At 50.4% G+C, this 19347-nt stretch overlaps 6 protein-coding genes; 3 read left to right on the forward strand and 3 right to left on the reverse strand.

The window, feature by feature from the left end:
- Window positions 1-346: 346 nt before the first annotated feature.
- Window positions 347-6596, forward strand: FFUJ_02964 (calcium channel alpha-1 subunit rbB-I-like protein; the record flags this gene model as incomplete). XM_023574756.1 has 2 exons in its annotated part: window positions 347-6049; window positions 6117-6596. 2 exons carry the CDS (start codon window positions 347-349, stop codon window positions 6594-6596), a joined length of 6183 nt encoding a protein of 2060 aa, XP_023428052.1.
- Window positions 6597-8404: 1808 nt separating this feature from the next.
- Window positions 8405-9946, reverse strand: FFUJ_02965 (uncharacterized protein; the record flags this gene model as incomplete). XM_023574757.1 has 4 exons in its annotated part: window positions 8405-9346; window positions 9411-9616; window positions 9669-9807; window positions 9869-9946. The coding sequence occupies 4 exons, from the start codon at window positions 9944-9946 to the stop codon at window positions 8405-8407; spliced, it is 1365 nt and encodes a 454-aa protein (XP_023428053.1).
- Window positions 9947-10297: 351 nt separating this feature from the next.
- Window positions 10298-11090, reverse strand: FFUJ_02966 (uncharacterized protein; the record flags this gene model as incomplete). XM_023574758.1 has 2 exons in its annotated part: window positions 10298-10749; window positions 10967-11090. 2 exons carry the CDS (start codon window positions 11088-11090, stop codon window positions 10298-10300), a joined length of 576 nt encoding a protein of 191 aa, XP_023428054.1.
- Window positions 11091-11383: 293 nt separating this feature from the next.
- On the reverse strand, window positions 11384-13086 carry FFUJ_02967 (related to WD-repeat protein 8; the record flags this gene model as incomplete). XM_023574759.1 has 3 exons in its annotated part: window positions 11384-12043; window positions 12094-12953; window positions 13062-13086. The coding sequence occupies 3 exons, from the start codon at window positions 13084-13086 to the stop codon at window positions 11384-11386; spliced, it is 1545 nt and encodes a 514-aa protein (XP_023428055.1).
- A 1416-nt stretch (window positions 13087-14502) lies between these two features.
- Window positions 14503-15774, forward strand: FFUJ_02968 (probable molybdenum cofactor biosynthesis protein 1 B; the record flags this gene model as incomplete). The annotated part of the gene is made up of 1 exon (XM_023574760.1): window positions 14503-15774. One exon carries the CDS (start codon window positions 14503-14505, stop codon window positions 15772-15774), a length of 1272 nt encoding a protein of 423 aa, XP_023428056.1.
- A 271-nt stretch (window positions 15775-16045) lies between these two features.
- On the forward strand, window positions 16046-16645 carry FFUJ_02969 (probable molybdenum cofactor biosynthesis protein 1 B; the record flags this gene model as incomplete). Its single annotated transcript, XM_023574762.1, has 1 exon — window positions 16046-16645. One exon carries the CDS (start codon window positions 16046-16048, stop codon window positions 16643-16645), a length of 600 nt encoding a protein of 199 aa, XP_023428057.1.
- Between the last annotated feature and the right edge of the window lie 2702 nt (window positions 16646-19347).

The raw sequence follows: 19347 nt of genomic DNA on the forward strand, positions 1-19347 counted from the left end.
CGTGACCTCTCGTCCGAGTCTTCAACGGGCATGGCCCAGCTCAGGGTGAATCGGCCAAACTCCGGACGCTGAGGATGCCCCACAATGGCTTATGTACAGTGGTTCCTAGAAGCAATGGAACCTAAGTGGCATGTGGCAAGGTAAGTGTCACTATGGAGTCTAGGGGATCTCGAAGTCAGCTACTTACCTACTTTAGGTATCCATTACTAGGTAACCTTAGTACCTAGTACCTAGTCTTACCTCTTGAAACATTCATTGCAGGAGAACACGACTTCAATTACTCCTGCGACTTCACTACGTATTCTTTGAGCTCTCATATAGTTGACGGCGTCGATTTTCGTGCGTCATGTCGTCAACACAGGAGCCTGAAGGTCCAGCTCCAGCTCCAGCACGAAATCCCGAAGCGCAAGCTCCCTCCGACACCGCAACCACGAATCCAGAGCTCGATCTCCCCAAGCTTCAGTCCCTCCCCGCCGAACAGCAAGATCTTTTCCTGCTCACTTATGTCTCCAGCTTGACAAAGCACGTCCTTGACCTAGCAGCGGATGATTGCACAGCACAGCAATTCTATCTCAAGAAGGAAATATTCCAGATAATCAACCTCTCTTCACCACAGCCTTCTCGAGTCGTCCGGAATAATCTGGGGAAGTGCTTAGCACACATCTTCGGAGTTGGAGACAGGAAGCTTCTCTTCGAAACGATCAACGACTTGATCGCAATCGTATCGAGTGGAAAGTCAAAGTCCGATGCTGAGATACGGACCAAGCATGCGGCTATTGTCTGCCTAGGCGATGTGTTTGCTTCTGCTGGCGATAGCGCCATTGGGCTGCACCCCCTTGCTTGCTCAACCTTGCTCAAGCTCCTCAAGTCCTCCTCTAACAATGCTGGAATCCGTGCAGCATGCCTTACCGCTCTTGGAAAGATCGTTGGTATGGTTGAAGGTAGCATGGACGAGGTGATTGCGCGCGACATCTGGAAGCAAGGACGAAATCATGCCTCATCCGACAAAGGCCATCTTGTCGTTGCTTCCGCCTGCTGGGCTCTCAAAACATTGTTCAGGCATACACCTTACTTCTTGTACTCGAGTGACCTGGACAAACTCGAGGCTGCAACATCCAAAGCCTTTGACTCTCCTTCGGTCCAGGTTCGACTGGCTGCAGCAGAGTGCTTCGCCGAAGCCTTGTTCCAGGGCCATTCAGAGGGCGGTCCACCAGAGGTTGCGTCGCCAAAGGGAAAAAAGACCAAAAAAGCACTGAAACGCCAGTCCACGATTCCTAATATTGCCGACGATGAGCTGGACATCCCCTCTAGATCAGCTAGCCCAGCTCCTTCAGGCAAGCGCAGTCAAGTGCTAGCCCTGTCTCTAACGGATATTCTCAAGAACCTGGCATCCCAATATGTAAAATCGACAGCTTCAAACAGAATCCGAGCAGCCATTGGTGTGTGCTATGGCAAGCTTTTCAGGCGCCTGGGAGAAAAGCTTGTCGAGACAAACTATCTCAAAATAGTCGAGAGTCTCGCCATAGATGTGCTGGGTCACTCTACAATCGCTAGCAACCGATATCGACTTCTGATTTCCAGAAATATAGTCGACGTCGTTATACAAGATGTCATTGGGCGCAAGATTTTGGGAGAGTCGGGCCAAATATCCGCTGCAAAATCCCTCATCAACAATATCTTCAAGAACTACCCTCAAGCTCTAGCAGAAAGGCCAGAGCCTTCTAAGCATACTCTGATCGCAACGCTGAGCGCTGTGTCTTCGCTTATCCAATCACTAGGATCTGCGGCAAATACCTTCGCAGAATCATGTCGAGATGGTCTCTTGCAAGTCTTGCAACACTCCAGCTATACTGTTCAGGTATTTGCATCTCACTGCATGAAGACGCTTGTCCTTGCCTGCCCCCAACAGCTTCTTCCTTGCCTTTCTGTTTGTATGAACAGCCTGAACCGTGAACTCTCCCTTCTTGGGTCGGGACGCAATTCGCCCAGAAGATGCATTGGATTTGCTCATGGACTCGCCGCGACCCTGAGTGCAAGCCCTGCTCGTCCACTCTATGGGTCAGTTGAGATCAACAGTCGAGTGTTGACTATTGCGACAAATATGTTGAAATCGAGCAGTCAAGCGCAGCTCAGGGTTGCAAGCACACAGATTCAGGTCGCCTGGGTTCTTATTGGGGGCTTGATGTCCTTGGGGCCAAACTTTGTTAAGATACATCTGTCGCAGCTCCTTTTGCTTTGGAAGAATGCGCTTCCAAAACCCCTTGCCAAAGATAACACATCGGCCCGAAGTTTCCTAGAGGTGTCGTTCCTGACACATGTTAGAGAATGCGCGATGGGCTCGATTTTGGCCTTCCTCGAATTCAACAGCCGTCTTTTGACCGTGGATGTGTCAAAGAGAATAGCCGCCATGCTCCAGAACACGACGGCCTTCCTGAGAACTCTGCCGTCCAAGAAGATCTCTGACGACGTCAGTCAGAGACTAGCCCCTGCTCTACAGCTCCAAGATCTTGAGATGATGGTTCAGCGCAGAGTCTTGCAATGCTACGTCAAGCTTGTCAACCTCAGCCCTGCTGGTGGAAGCGAGGCACTCTTGCAGTCTAATTTGCTGACACTAGCGATTTCACTCTTCGCCGACCCGGAGAACTATGCACCAAACTCTTTGAGTGCCTCAATTGCGAATGCAGCCGCTACATTCGAGTCTGTCTGGGATGTGGGCGACAATTCGGGTTTCGGGATTACTGGCCTTGTCGCGGGCCCCCGTGTCAGAAAGCTCCCTGGGCAGCAGGAAAATTCCGATGATGGGAACACAGACGAACTCGATAGCCCAGAAGACATGATAAATAACCTCCTGCGCTCGCCAATCTGTGGCAGTTTAGAGCACGATGCATCTGTCCTATATATTGGCAGTACAGACTCATTCTCAAGTCCTGACCCTCCTGCCACAGAGGTCATCAACGCGGCTATTCAGCTGTTTGCATTCGCCTTCCCACTCACCCCTGGCAAGGTTCAGGAGAGTATACTCGAACAGATTCGAACATTTGCATCTGCTGGCACTCTGATCAGAGATCCTGGGCGCAAGGCCGCCATCAACGTCAACCTTGCTGCAGCCATCCTCGCTACCATGAGGGTAGCTGTGAAAGAGACGAAGTCGCCTTCCGGTGACATTTCGAACCAGGCAGTGGAAGCGTTGCTCCAAGATATCGTTCGCGACTTTGTCCTTGACCCAGATGAACATGTCAGAAGCTTGGGGTACGCTGCTACTGCTCGCTTATGCAATGTGTACGGAAATGGCTTTACGAATAATGAGATCAAGTACCTAGTCGATACCATTGTGGGCAACCGTGAACCTAGTGCGAGAGCGGGCTGTGCCATGGCACTTGGGTCCATCCAAACTCAGGTGGGTGGCATGGCGGCCGGTTACCACCTGAAGACAATCCTCGGTATCTTAATGTCTCTTTGCAATGACCCTCACCCCGTGGTTCATTTCTGGGCACTCGAAGCACTATCACTCGCAGCCGATGCCTCGGGGCTAAGTTTTGCTGGCTACGTCCCCAGTACTTTGGGTATGCTTGTTCAGCTTTATGTTTCAGAAACCCATCATGCCGAGATTTCCTCTGCAATTACAATGAATCTCGAGCTCGACCTTTCCACGACATCCGCTATCGCTCGTTGCGTTGATTCCCTCATCAACGTCCTGGGTCCTGACCTGCAGGATGCCACAAAGTCAAGAGAGCTGATATTCACTCTTGTTAACCGTTTCCGCGAGGAAGATGATTGGTTGGTGCAGCGGGCTGCGCTGGGCTGTCTAGAGCATGTTTCGCTTTACGCCCCGGGACACATGCAGTTCGCTGACTACGTCAAGTTGCTTCAAAAGTACCTGATGTCTGAATCGACAACTTTACGAGATGTATCAGTGGATGGGATACACAATATGATGAAACGGAATCCACAGGACGTGCTCAGAGAAGCAGAGACCGGGTTTGAGGAACAGCTTTGGCTGGTCCTTGATACCGTTCCGTCTCATGACGGAATTCGCAACATCATCCGCAACTGGATGCATCACACATGTCTTACGGAGACCAACGCTTGGCTTCAGAGATTCCAGGCTGTACTCAAGATGACAAGAGCACGACCCAAGACAGAAGATAGTCAATCTGGATCTAAAGGCAGTGGCCTACCCGACTTGCAAGACGAGGAGGTTGCTGGGTTCGCTGCTGCAGCTGGTGCTGCTAAAGATGAGAAGGAAAGCAAGGCTACTTCTGAAGTTGAGCCTTTGAGATGGCAAGTAACGACTTTTGCACTGAGCTGCATCGATGAGATGTTCTTGATAATTGCAAAGGACGTGACAGCCAATGGAGAGTCCAGAGCCCAGAGCGATCTTCAGGGCAAAGTTGCAGATGTTGTTCGCATGGCGTTCTCGGCGTCAACCTCTGGTGTCCTGGAGCTCCGTATCTGGGGCCTGAAGATCATAGGAGACATACTCAAGATGTTTGGCAAGACACCGGATCCAGACTTTGAAGAGGCGATGTTGCTGGAGCAGTATCAGGCTCAAATCAGCTCAGCTCTTACCCCAGCATTCGCAGCCGACTCCTCGCCTGAACTTGCCTCAGAAGCAGTCAATGTCTGTGCTAGTTTCATCTCAATCGGTATCGTCACCGACGTAGATCGGATGGGTAGGATTCTCAAGACTCTTGTAAGCGCTCTAGAGAATTTCTCCAAAGACAGTGAGAACGCCGCGATTGGTGATCTGAAAAGCCTGAGTTCTAATGCGCAGGTCATGGTGAAGATATCGGTTTTCTCTGCTTGGGCGGAGCTCCAGGTTGCAAGCTCAGAGCAGAAATATCTTCTGGATGTGCTCAGGCCTCACATTGGCACATTGACGCCCCTTTGGTTGGAGTCACTCCGTGAGTTCGCACGGCTTCGGTTCGAGCCTGACATTTCTATGACCTTGGGGCCCCCTTCACTCTCTGGGAGTCTTGACACCATCTATGCAGCCCTGAATCGTGAGACCTTGCTGCGGTTCTACCAGGATGCATGGCTGAAGCTGGTAGATGCGATTGCCAGCTTGATCGAACAGGATAGTGAATTCGTGTTTGACGCCCTCGATGGAAAAGAATCAGATGGTCCCTCAGCGAGCGGCAAGAGCAAGAATTCCGATATCAATTACAGAGACGAGCCTGTGGCATTCTTCTTTGTTCTGTTCGGTCTGGCCTTCGAGGCGCTTGCCACGCGTTCTGGGCAAAGCGATTCTCTGGCTACGCACGAACAGACGTTGGCCATCCTTCAAGCCCTCAAGAAGATCCTCCACCCAAGTGTGTCTGGCCATGCTATCTACAGGCCAGATGTGTTTTCCGAGACCATGGACTTACTAGATCGTCTAGTACTCACCGAGAGCCTCGACGTTCAAGGTGTGATCGTGGAGATCGCAAGCGTACTGTGCATTGCACACCCTTCTGCAAGGAGACACGCCACTGAAGAGGGCGACCTGTCTGATGATATCGACCAGCTCTTTGAGCTGACGCGAATCATCGTTCTTGTTCTTACAGGACTTCTTCCAAATCTTTCCGAAGGGAACCAACCAGCCAGGCACCAGATGAACGAAGAAGCCATTCTTCTCGTACGGTCATCTCTCAACGCGCTCGTGGACGCCGCAGAGGTCTTTCCAGCTATTATCAAAACGGATCTGCATGCTTGCATCATACACATCTTTGCCACAATTTTATCAACGCCTGGTTGCCAGGAGCTCATCGTCCCACAGTCCCTGTCCACACTGAAGCGTTTCGTCGGTAGCATGTCCAAGTCAAGAAGGAATCAAAGCAATGGCGAGCCATCTTCCACAGATATTCAATTGCAGGGGTGCCTACGCCGATTCCTGTCGATATACCTCAACGCGCAGAAGCGTGAGGCTCCTCAATCCCTTACTTGTGTTAAGAACTGTCTGTTGGCTACGACAATCCTCTTTACTGGAGGCCAGAATCACCTTCCAGCTTCTGAAGCTCTTGTGGCCCGTTATCTTGAGGAGTTGATGGACTGTCTCACCGATCGAATGGTATGCATTCTCCATCTCACTTTCACCCTCCACTCTAGGGAGATCAACTAACGATAGCCTACTTTAGACTGCCAAGATCGCGGCCAACTGCATTAAGTCGCTGCTGCTCCAGCCATCCCAGACCAGTGCTGATCTCAGCATTGCTCGTTACCTGTTTCCCCGACTTGTAGCCTTTGTAACCGATACAGACCCTGAGGATCCCGAGAATGCTAGATCCTTAATTGCCCAGACTCTTTGCCAATACGTGGGCACAGGCGTCAGGGGTCGACATTTGGCCGCTATGGCAGTGGTGATCCCAACATTGATGGCCCGAGCAACAGCTGAGGGTGAGGAGGTATACCAAGAGACTAGCGCACGATTACTCGAGCTTGCCGCGATCGATCAGGAGACGTTCAGAGCAGTAGTAGGCGGCATGACCGATGGTCAAAAGGGGTTTCTTGAAGAGGTGATTCGCTTCGGCCGGCAAACCACAGGCCAAGTGAGCAAGGCTGCAACAGGGGAGTCCGGGCAACCAAGTATTGCACTGAAGATGGACTTCGGAGGTTGATCTGACGTACATTTCTCGAGGTGCCTATATGTACAAGGGTGGGCGATGAGGTTGAGCCATTATGAGTAAAGTTCATCCCCAAAGCTAAGCTGCATCCCTCCTTGGCAGGCTTAAACTTATACCCGTCCTTCAGTCGGGCGTACATACCTATTACAAATACGAAAAAAGAAAAAGAAAGAAAAAATCAAAATGACGAAGACCACAAGCCATCTATGTTGAGACCCTTAGGGGCGTATGTCAGGGAAGCAGAAGCACCGCTTGTCATGCTAGACAAGCTGACAGGGAGATGACAGGGAGATGACAACGGGTGATGAACGGCAGCAGCACGTACCAGACAGACAGCGACCTCCAGCTAAAGCCCAAAGGTAGAATGATTCGACGAGATACGATTCAGCTGGCCCAACGGCCGGCGTATCCCCGATGGAAAGACTGTGGAGTCATTTGTTACGTTACACAAGGATCGCTGCAGCCTATCCGCACAATGTTCTGGGTCAAGTATGCATTGCATTGAGCGCATAACTAGGCATAGCTCCAGTCACTGTACAGCACGCTCGAGGCTACCGCCAATATGCCGTGCTATCGATACCAACTGCAATACGATGGCAACACGCAAGTCTTGAAGCCGCAGAACTACCAATCAACAAGGTTCACTCTGTGTGACATGGGGACAGGAAGAGAGAATAATGGAATGGGGTTATGGCGGGGCTTTTTATACATGCAATGGGGTAGATATGGTTAACGGCTACATATATAATTATGGCGTCATGACACACCAAGATACAAACACGAAGCACCTGTGGCGTCTTCAATCATGTGTGTGCAACAGCAGCTCTGTTGTTTTACCCAGGCCTCATCTCTAAGACGTAGGTAGTGCCACCGTGCTCTCTGACTCTGTAGAATGTCCTGTCGGCCGATAGCCCTGCGTATTTTCGGTTGGAGGGCCTAATTTTTAGCTTCCAAAGCTAACATCAACTCGAGTTGGTCTAGAGGGGAATAACACGGCGAATATTCGGGGGTGGTACGACCAGCTTCTGGAACATCAGCTAGTTAGCACGGTCAGGAATAACATAGCCGTGTCAGACTAGGCCCATACATACACTGACAGGGGAATGTTATCGTTACTGAGTGAGAGCAACGAGATAGGAAACCCCATCGTGAGAACTCCACTGAAGAGAAGCACAGGTAGCCATCCAGCCAACAGTTGAGGCGAGCGCCAAACAAGGGCTGGCTGGGTTTGTTTTACGTTTACGTTCCCGTATCCAAAGAGACAAGAGTGTCGGTGGGCCTCCGCAGAATCTTGTTGGTCTGTGTCACCATGGCATGGTGGGTAGTTGAGTAGAGTTGGTAGTATTGTAGGGATGTCAGATATCAGAGATGGTTTCCTTTCTTTTTCTGACTTCCCCACGCGATCTAGGCCACCTACATAGGCTAGCCATTACAGTATCTGATCCTCGAGGATGCACGACCTTTGCAACAATCAATGATTCGGGCTGTGACATTTCCTGCAGTAGACCGATGTAGCAAAGACTTTTACTGACATGCAGCTCTTTGACCTTGCGTCAGACTTTAATGCTCGCTAGTCACGCAGTAGAACATGCCCATGTGGCCGGTCTTCAATTGAGCTAGGACAAGTAACAAGTAACGGCGATGATAATTCAGCTCTTGCTGCTTTGTTGGAGTGATCACAAATTCCAGCTCTGGCCTGTCCGTCACTCGGTGTTAAGCAGTTCCTGACATTGGTTGATAGACATCTGCTGAAAGGTCTGCATCGTTCGTTTTCGTTCTATTCAGGGGCAAGTATCTTTACATCAATGCTTGTCATGATAATAGGAGGTTCCATCAACGATGACCGGCTTTTCATCCTTTACGCTGGTCTCCTCCTTCTTAGCGGATGCCTTTTTCGATGGCAACTTCTTGTCCACTTGCGACCCCAAAGATTTCCTGCTCGAAGACGACTTCTTTTCCGTTGGCTTCTTCTTGTTAGATCCCGTTGGCTTGGTCCCCTTGTTCTTTGACCTTTGGGGCTTCTCGTTCCGTCTTCGGCCATCATCTCTCCTGCGGGGTGGAGAAGTTGGTACATTCGCCTCGCTCCTCTCAGAGCCGGCCCAATTTGACGATTCATGCGAAACCATGGGCTCCCCAAGCTCTTCCACCTCTGCATCCTCACGAGTGGGTCGCGCTATCATTCTTCTGCCTTGGAAACGTGCTTTGTTCAACTGCTCCATCGCAATATTTGCGGCCGCGACGTTTTCAAAAAAGACCATGATGTAGCCCCTGAGGTAATTGCTGTCACTGTTCTTGGGTATCTCGATGAATTCGATCTTGTCATTGTCCACTTTGCGCTGAACCCAAGATTTGACTTCATCGGCCTCCGCTTGTTGCGGGAATGGCGACACACATAGCTTGCGTGTTTCCGGTACCACGTATTCCGACCTATAGGATGGCTCGCCGCTGGAGAAGCTACAATTCGGGTAGTGCCCTGGATGCTCACTAATACCGCGATAAGGAAGAGCAAGCTGGCTTACTCCATGTTGATATTGTGGAGAGTACGAGACTGCGCCTGGTTTTGGGGCAGACAACTGAGTACCGGTATCATTGTATGTGTAGTAGCTCCCCGGGCTGGCAGCCGCGTAAGTTGCTGGCGTGTTTGTGGCTACTGTGATTGGTAGCTGCTGGGAGTAGCTTGGGTTCGAGAAAGACTGAGTAGTGAATCGGGAGCTGTTGACCGGAAGGTAACTAGCTATGTAGTACTAGAGTCAAAGAGTCATTACCGGGATCTCTTTAAAGCTTGTGTCTTCAGAAAGGCCAGCTTACCTGTCTAGGTGCAGCAGAATACTGCGGAGGCAGTGTCATCTGAGTTGGCAGAACATAGGGGCTTGGAGGTGTGGCCTGATACTGCAGTGTCTGTAAAATGACGGCTTGCGGTGGTGCAGCAAGCTCCTTGATCTTGATAGAATGCTTACGGTTTCTGTCGGACGCAATGATCGAGCGACCTTTGAAAACACCGCCGTTGAGAAGTGCTGCTACCATATTAGCTCGGCCAGATATTCGTCTTGCGAGATGTGTGCCTACCCCATGCCCTTTCAAAGTTCTCTCTTCCCCGAACCCGGACCCATCCTGAGGTGCTGCTCTGGAAGACCTCGATATGGTCCACTACGCATGCTGTACGAGTCCAATCTTTCAACTCCTGCCACGAAGTTGCGAATGGTAACTGAAAGGGTAGTTAGCTTTGTGGCCGTAGCACAGGTCATGACGGGTGTGAGAGACCGTACGTTGCAAATGGTAATGTAGTAGATGCCGGTCTCATCGCCAGGACCAACGTCCGCTTGGACTGTAGCTTCGGCAGGCATAGTGTGAAGGAATCTGCACTAAGCCGACAAGTTTCCAGTTCCGAACGAGGTCTTGTGAGATGCCACAAAAGTTTGAAAAGAAAGCCAAAAGCTGTGTGACGATAACACGAGAAGCAACGGGGAGTGAGCACTGGAAAAGTGACAGCTGGAAGCTTGGCCAACTGTACTATCTCATCACTGAGTCACGCTGCTCTCCAGGGCTCTGAATGAAGGCTCTTGGAAGCTTCGAATCAGGCTCGGTCATATTGTGAATCAATGACAAGCAAAGGCCTTATGTATGCTTTATATCTAGCTTCTCACAACATCTGGCATAGGAGCGGCAAGATAGAATCAGAAGAGACAACAACCCGTCTAGCATCTTCCAACGTTGCTTTTCAATCGTTCTTTACCGGCTCTGGATTCGCTTGCATTTGATCCCAGCACTGGGGCCATAATTTGGGCGCCCCGGGGTCTGGAAAGGACACCGGGAAATGGGCGGTTTGCAGAGGTGCATATCGTCTCAGCATTGAGAGAACGCCGAGAAACGTTGAGACTAACAAGTCTGGATCTGGCAAGCTCGCCTCCTCCTGGATGATCAATGGTGCAGTGTAACCCGAGATCCCTGTCAGCGTTTCGACATGCATCCTGACTCTCAGCCTCGAGATGTGGGGTTCCAGCTAGGGGCAGATCGTCCGGAAACGTAGGGTTCAATGCCGTTGCGGAACTAAGGATGTTCATTTCGCGCTTGGACGCCAGAGCAGAAATCTTCAAAGAGTGCAGATTCTCGTGGGCGTTGTCCCTCAACTCAGCTGTATGCTCAGGTGCTGTAGATCGATCCAAGCCACCGGCCGTAAATGTCTAGGCATGTCTCTCACTGCTCGACATGCAGAGGACCGGGCTGGGTCCCGCATGAGATAATGATATATCATATTGCGATCACTGCTCCACCATCTGAAGAAATCTTAAGTGGCTGGGTGTTGAGTAGTGACAGATCCATCGACAATCAAAGCGATGATCGAATGCCCGGCGCAAGGTACCAACAGTTCTCTTTTGATCTCACGGCGAGAAGAGCAGTGGCAGCCCATAACCTGAGGTCTCTTTTCGCAGCCATGCGTGCAAGTCGCTTCCTTGGCGCCAACAAACGTGGGTTCGATTCGTTGCTCATTGGAGGTCCAATTTGCAAGCTGTCGCTACCAAGAGAGAAGAGGAAACTACACGCCTTTTATGAGTTTTGTTATGCAGCCATGCCCTCGACATCAAATGGAAGCGCCAGTTGTGTAACATGACCCTGGCCACTGCAATGACTCAAATGCGGGATATCATCTCCAATAGAGTCCAGCCTCATTCTTCCCTCCTTTTTTAACCTTACACGTGCCAAGTCGTAACCATGCCGTAACCATTTCCTAAAGGAGATGATTCAGTTTGTGCCGTACAGAGGTGGCCCTGACGATGCTCCTTCTACACGTGCTTGAAAGAGAAGGTATCGTCCAAAGTGGATGTGTCGTCTGGCATCAGAGAAGATATGTCGGCGGTATCTCCAAGATCCTGTACCGATCCTATGGTTCTATCGCCAACTGCCCCTTCACGCCATAGAGTCGGGCATTGTGCCCCATCTGAGCACGATACTAGGACTCCGTTTTGCGCGTCTGAGATCATCACAACCGGGAATTCAGGATGACTGTTGATCCATGTTGTTCTAGTCCTTCCAACAGTCTTTCCGTTTGGCAAATAAGCGCCCAAAGAGACTGGCTTGGGGCCTTCGGACAGGGGATCCCAAACAAAGGACACACCGCGATACTTTTCATCTTGGCATGTCACGAGAAGAAGCTCACGGGCAGTGGGATGCCAATGAAAGTCCACGACTGAGTGGAACATGAGTACTGCCCGGAGCTCAGCTGCGGTGACATCCCAGATCCATAGCGTGGTAGGGGTATCATCAAGCTTGGTAACTAACAGATTTGAAGATGCATCAAAGGCCAACGAAGAGCATCCAGCTCTGACTTCGTTAGGGACCTTGCCGTCGGCCAATCGGTTCGGAGGTGCGACCATCTGGTTCGCACGAAGAAATGTACACGGGCTCCCTCCATGGGATGAATCGTTCAGCTGCTCCTGCCAGACCTAGGGTAATTTGTGAGAATGAAAGCAAGCCGTATATGAAGTGAGCTCACCTGCAGGGTGTCCTTGGGGATGACTGTAGTGGGATGTACAAGTTTCAGGCCACCTCTCCATGTCTGCGTGCTGAAAGCGCCCACTGTTCTGCTGCCATCGCCCATGACACATAAAGACGCGTCAGGACTGAGATTGCAATTCTTAATGCCCGTCTCGAAGTCGGCATCCTCGCCTCCCGTGATGCTGGACGCCAGGATAGAGCGGAAAGGCTGGCCGTCGGGTGTGTAGAGTAAGAGCTTATGCCCATGTGCCGGGGCGTCCCACAGCAGAAGCCATTGGCCGTCAGGGGTCCATTTCAAACCATGAGCGTCGACTGTTTCCGGGTACCAAGATCGCAGAACTTGCCTCGATTTGGGGTGGTGAATACTGATAGCATCTCGACCATTTGTCCGGGTCAGGATGGCAAGATGTGACGTCTGAGGTCGTACAGAAAGGCCCCTGGGGGCGGAAGAGGGGAGATAGAACTTGGGGTTGCTTATCTCGATAGCTTTGGAAGTTGATAGATCGAAAATGGAAAACTTGAGGCCAAATGCAGCACAGGCAAAGACCTCATCATCATGGGCGCCAAACTGTACAAGTGTCTGCTTTCCACCTCCAACTGCAGGGTTCTTGATCGTGGCACGAAATGACGAGTCAACTATTGACAAGACATGAATCTGATCGGCACTTGCAACAAGGATACGAGACGATGAGGGTGACCATGCGAGCGTGGTTACAGGCGTCGTGAGATCTGAGGGCAATTTGACCACATGCGCAATCGAGAGCGAGAAAACCAAGCGCACTGTGATGCTCTGCGATGACAGGGTAGCAATAAATCTTCCGTCGGGGCTGGGCACGCAATGAGGTGATGCTGTGAATCCTGGTTAGTGTTCAGTGTCTCAGGTGCTGTCTAAGAGGAGAAGAAAGGGGGATCCGAGCCCAGGAAGTCGGTGCGTTCTAGAATTGGTATGGTAAGGTAGATTTCTACCTTTGAAGACACGTGATGGATGCATCACGACTGTCACCTCAAGAAGTGTTGAGTGTTGAAGATGAGAGTGTGAGTGAGTTGTGAGGGCGGGGTTACAAAGTGGTTGACCAAGGTACCAAAGGATAAGGGGAAAGTCAGGCGACGGTCTCGTTCAAGTCTTGCTTCGATCTATCGAGTCCTCTTCGTGTTGTGATGGTCTTTCTTTAGCATCGAGTGTCCTTGAGTGGTTCAATTATTCAGTCTTCATTGATAGTTAGTGTGATGAGGAAGCACTTATTAAAGGTGGGGAAATGTTTTTAATGTTTTGATATTTCCTCATCTGTGCTAGCGTCACCAGCCATCAAGGCGGAGGGTTCCTGATGCGCTGAACACCTAGACACCTCATGCCCGGAACCTGCTACCTCTAAGCTTTCCATTGTATAGGTATACCTTATGCCTAGGTAGGTACGTATGAATGTCAATTACACCTAGGCAATAGTAACTCATCTATCATCAAAATCTTGGACACGCTACCTACTATAATGCTGTGTTGGGTGCGTTTAAATCAGGCGGCTCTATGTTTAGTACCTATGCGGAAATACTAATTTACGTATAACAGGGTAAGTACCTGGATATGGCACATCATAGGTCAGCTAGTGTTTCCTAATTGGTCATCAGTTTATCAGGGCCTGATATGCATGTTCCATGATGGATTTGCATCGTGCACACGAACAAGTCCTCTACGTTCTAAAGTAGGTAGGTTCAGAGGAGGCATTGAAAGATGGAAGAGCCAATTCAGCGTCGAACGAGTGAGTATTCCACCTGGCTTGAATCCCCTGAAACAACAACAACAACATGAGTCTAGGCGGAGCTGTCACCGCTGACAAGTTACAGCAGCATCTTTATCATTCCACTTTCGAACTAACGTTACTGTTGCAGTCTGTGCAACTCCGCGGCTTGAACTAATGTTAGACTGGAGACTATTTCTATTACTCAGCGCGGGGATCGAATTGTGGCGAGCGGGCCCCATGATAAGATTGGATAGCTCAAGAGGGACAGACACTTCATACTTGCGTATTCGACCTATCTACGGAGTACTTACTAAGGTCATGATAGGTAGGTACATAGGGTTTGGAACTAGGTAAGGTAAGGTGTTGTAAAACGAAGCGCCGGCGGCCGATAGAGACACCAGGTCAGCTTATTATTTTTTTTCATTTGCCAACCTCTTTGCTCTCTCTTCTCTCCATTGTCGCATCGTATTTGCGACAGCACGAAACGATGGAATCATAGGAAGCGAATCCCTCATACATATATACACCTTACTCACCTGACCATCTTCCTCCCCCCGCTTGTCAAGTAAATAACTTAGAAGGTATTATAACACCTCAGAAATATGTTGCTGCTTCGCCTTTTAGGCTCGAAAGCTTCGGTCACAGCCAAGACTAGGACGACCCTACAACGGATGGCTCCTTCACGAGCGCTCCTCGCTTGTCCCTCCTCTAGAACCATTGCGACAGCTTCTGCGAGACCCCATGAGGCACCCCGCGAACCTCCCTCTGCACCGTCAGAGATCGACCTCCTACAGTCTCGTCGCCGGCGCATCCGAGATCCAAAACCCTTCTCCGACTTCCTCACAGATACCTTCCACCGACAGCATGATTACCTTCGCATATCTGTCTCGGAGCGCTGCAATTTGCGATGTGTCTACTGCATGCCCGAAGAAGGCGTGCCATTGTCACCAAATCGGGAGCTCTTGACAACACCAGAGATTGTCCTCTTGTCGTCCGTGTTTGTCTCGCAGGGTGTGACTAAGATCAGATTGACGGGAGGAGAACCGACTGTGCGGCGAGACATCCTACCTCTGATGCAACAGATTGGAGAGCTACGACGGCATGGTCTAAAGGAGATCTGCATCACAACCAACGGCATCTCTCTGCACCGGAAGCTCGACAGCATGATCAAGAGTGGACTGACGGGTGTCAACCTGAGCCTCGACACTCTGGATCCTTGGCAGTTCCAGATCATGACAAGGAGGAAAGGCTTCGAGGCCGTGCAGAAGAGCATCGATAGGATTCTGGAGCTCAACAGACTTGGTGCTGGAATCAAGCTCAAGATCAATTGCGTGGTCATGAGGGGTGTCAACGACAGAGAGGTGCTCCCGTTCGTGGGCCTGACGGAAGAAAAGGACGTCGAAGTCCGGTTCATCGAGTACATGCCATTCGACGGTAACAAGTGGAGCAAAAACAAGATGTTTAGCTATCAAGAGATGCTGGACCTCATCAGGACAAAGTACCCAACGCTGGAAAAAGTGCAGGATCACAAGAACGATACAAGCAAGACGTGGCACATTCCCGGTTTCACTGGAAGGATAGGCTTCATCACGAGCATGACGCACAACTTCTGCGGTACTTGCAACCGTCTTCGAATAACAGGTGACGGCAACCTCAAGGTGTGCTTATTTGGCAATGCTGAGGTGTCTCTACGCGATATCCTACGGAAGTCCAACAGTGGCGAGCCCATCGATGAGCGGGCTTTCGATGCCATGAAACAGATCGAGATGGACCGGCGGAGGGATTTGTTGACGTCAGACCGGACTCCTCTCGGCCTGGCACCTAATGAGACGGAGCTGCTCGAAGTCATTGGTGCCGCTGTCAAGAGAAAGAAGGCAAAACATGCGGGCATCGGTGAGCTCGAGCATATGAAGAATAGGCCCATGATCTTGATAGGTGGGTGATTACACCCCTTTGTTCATCTTGTGTGCAAAATTCCCACGCATCGCATGGTTCGCAATGTCAGACTCAAGTGTATGGCTCAAGAGACGGCTATTCAGAGATTGTTCGCGGGGCAACTATCATGCACATATGGAGCGGCGTTGAAGGGTTGTTTTTTTCACTACTTATACTTTGAGGCTTGGACACCCTCTTGTCTTATATGAGATGAAAGTAATACTGAATTGAGTTTTTTTTGTTGTAGATGCCCTTGGTCCGTCTTCGTCATTGCGCGCCATGCCTCCTCGAATGCAATACCTTCTGTATAACGGTCCCTGCTTCAAGGCTGGCCGATCTGTTTTCACGCAGCAGCGACTCTTCTCCAAAACTCGTCATGTCCGTGGACAGGACAGCAGCGACAACGCAACGCTGACACATGTCTCTGCCTCTGGGGAAGCACGGATGGTCTCCATATCAGACAAGACGGTGACATCACGCATCGCCAAAGCTGCATGCACCGTCCGATTCTCGAACAGCACAGCGATTGGGCTCATCAGAGACAACCAGATGAAGAAGGGAGATGTCCTGGGGGTTGCGCGGATCGCTGGCATCATGGCATCGAAGCGAACTCCAGATCTGATCCCACTCTGTCACCCGATCTCGCTCTCCAAGGCGACGGTTGATCTCGACGTCAGGGGTGACGACAGAGTCGAGATCGCAGCCACGGTCACGTGCGATGGAAAGACGGGGGTGGAGATGGAGGCGTTGACGGCGGCGTCTACGGCGGCATTGACGGTTTACGATATGTGCAAGGCTGTGGATAAGGGCATGGTTATCGAGGGGTTGAGAGTTGTCCTCAAGGACGGGGGCAAGAGTGGGAGATGGGAAATGGAGTGAGCCTCAGCCCTACCTGGCTAGGTAGCCAACCACATACATAATATGAATATGCAACTACATTATACGGTGTGATAGAACCTCCTATGCATAGTAGGTCCCGCCTTCAACGAAACAGAAAGAGTGACTCATCCAATCCGCCTCGTCTCACATCCTTGAAGACCGACGAATTGTCGTTTGGCGACACAGAGTCTTGGTAGAACTCCGCGCGAGACCACAGTTATACGCAGAAGTCAGGAAGCAATATACAATCATCAATGCACATTAAAGAAGCGCCCTAACCTGTAGTGATCATCTACACCACCCACTGGCAGTGATGGGACAATTGAGAGAGAATACTATTATCAGATCTCTTGATTCAGCCACAATGCAGGAGTCGTTTAATCGCCTATGATCTGCGGGTGATATGAATCGCGAGGTTGATTAAACAGGAGCCGCGCAAGCCACCATGGCCACAAAGGCAAGGAGGGGAAAAAGCAAATAGCGACAGTCGAGACATTTAACGGCAATCTAGGGCTGTGCTCCAGAAGCGCCAGGCTCAACTCGAGACGAATGGAGAGGCCCGGCCCCTCCAAGATTAACGCCCTGGCAGGGAATCCGATAGCTAAGCGGTAAACTTCCTATTCAAGACGAAGCGAGAAACACAAGAATGTGACAGGCTCTGACAGGGTTCGGCATTGCATGCAGAGAGGGATTTGTCTGATGCACATGACCCTTGTGAGGCGTTGACAATGTGCATCAAACAGGAGGGGAACAAAAAGGCGGTGGAGGAGATTGTACCTACCAACTACGTCCTATAGGCACATACCTCCGTTAATCGATGCCCTCCCTTGTTTGGGTTGTGTAGTGTAGGTTGTTGAGTAGTGTTGGGCAATTTGTAGGAACCTCTTGGTTGATCAAGTCGCTCATACTGGTAGTATGCATATTAGGTGAAGGGGCTTCCCATTGGTCAGGTTGAAAGACCGAAATCTAGTGACCATCATCTTTTATGCCTCAGGCAAATCATCAGCTTGGCTTCCGACCGATGGAGCCTCTACTAAGTCCATATGTCAAACCTAAGGGAGGGTGTAAGACACAGCCAATCGAAGATAACTGATAAGAATGCCGAGGAGCCGCAGCTGTACAGGGGATATTGAAGGTCGACTTCCGATACAGGTAAAGCACATCATCCACTTAAACTCTTGGCACTACGGGCCCTAACAAAGTCAAATGGTGTGGGCTCTCGGAGCAGACCAGGAGCTCTTTGATGAGAACGGAGTTTCTTTTCTTCTTCTTTCTTTTTTTTTTTTCTTTTTTTTTTTCTTTTGTTGGAGGCAAGCCTTCGGCACTTAGTACCGTGTAACTCGCTGGAAAGACCAGCATTTCCATGTCACTCGAAAGAAATTGATCATGTTTCGGGACCCAACAGCTGGATCGAACTCGATACAAGCCAGTACCATGGGAGCCCTCCTCGGAGTGAGAGTGAGACCCAGTTGTCATCGATTCTGGACCCTGACGACGGTCTGGTCTAGGCTACTGCCAGCCAGTCATTGTTCACAATGATCACGGCAGTATTGAAAACCGTGTAAGGTAACAGGTCAAGCTTGAGCATTAAACTGGTCCTTATGATGGGGAATGGTGTTGCACGCTGTCTGGCCCATGTCTGTGCTCCTGGGTCAAGTCTCGAATCGTCTGGTTGGCCTTCTATCATGGATAATAATAATAAGTTCGATACCAGCCTCAACCAAGCACCAAGAGACCGTTTGAAACACCATGCATGTGTCTATCTGAATGGTCCTGTTCTGACTATGCAAATCAGCGGTGAAAGCAGCACATTTACCACCGGATTCCGAGGCCTCTTCGGACCCTGAATATTGTTTAGACTTCTCAGTACCAATGAATGAAAATGTCTAGAATGGACAGATCGGCAGGACAATTCGCAAGTCCTTTTTGTATCTGGTGCCAAGTAGTATCAACAGATATCGAGAGTTGTCATGCTTGACCACATGCAACCGCCTCCGCTTTGTCGTTGCTTGACTTTTGCTTCTCCATCTTGAGGATTCCTCCACAGCAATGCAACAGTTGTAGACTATACTTTGGGGAGACTGTCCGTGGCCTCGGAAGCAGTACGTAAATGCTCCCTGATTTACTCCATAATGCCGGTATGTATCCGTACAAAGTGATGAGTTACATCTTATAGCTCACAGCTTGGGCCACTTGCTTGGACCCTGAATTTCTAACAAGATGCGATATGCGAGTGCTAGTCAGCCTTGATTGGATAATGGAAATGACTGTCGATCATTTTGTCTCGAACATGGCCCACCAAAGCCGACCGAGCCCTTGTGGTCCTCTGACCAGAAATACAAGTACGTACTCTGCATCATCTTTTCATTTTTAGCGCCTCAGTGTCTTGAAAGACTTGAGGCAGGGAGTCGGTGACGAAGCCAGTCTTGATTGACTGATCCTACCAGTATGGTAGTAGTTGGCTGGACATGGCAGATCTAGAAGAGGCGCCCCAGCTTCCGCTCCCCACGGCGACGGACAGGTCGACAGCGCCACGAATTAAGGACGGAGGCTAGGCTAGAAAGGTTAGGAAACGTGGCTGCAAGCAGACAACGAGCCCCGGTGGAAGTCCCACATAATCTCGGCAGCGCCTAGGCTGGAAATAACTGGACAAGGATCTGGCCAAGTACGGAGCGCGCTACGGTATAAAATCATCCACATCG

The sequence above is a fragment of the Fusarium fujikuroi genome, chromosome FFUJ_chr03, assembly GCF_900079805.1.
Source record: "Fusarium fujikuroi IMI 58289 draft genome, chromosome FFUJ_chr03".
In the NCBI taxonomy this organism is placed as follows: Eukaryota; Fungi; Ascomycota; class Sordariomycetes; order Hypocreales; family Nectriaceae; genus Fusarium; species Fusarium fujikuroi.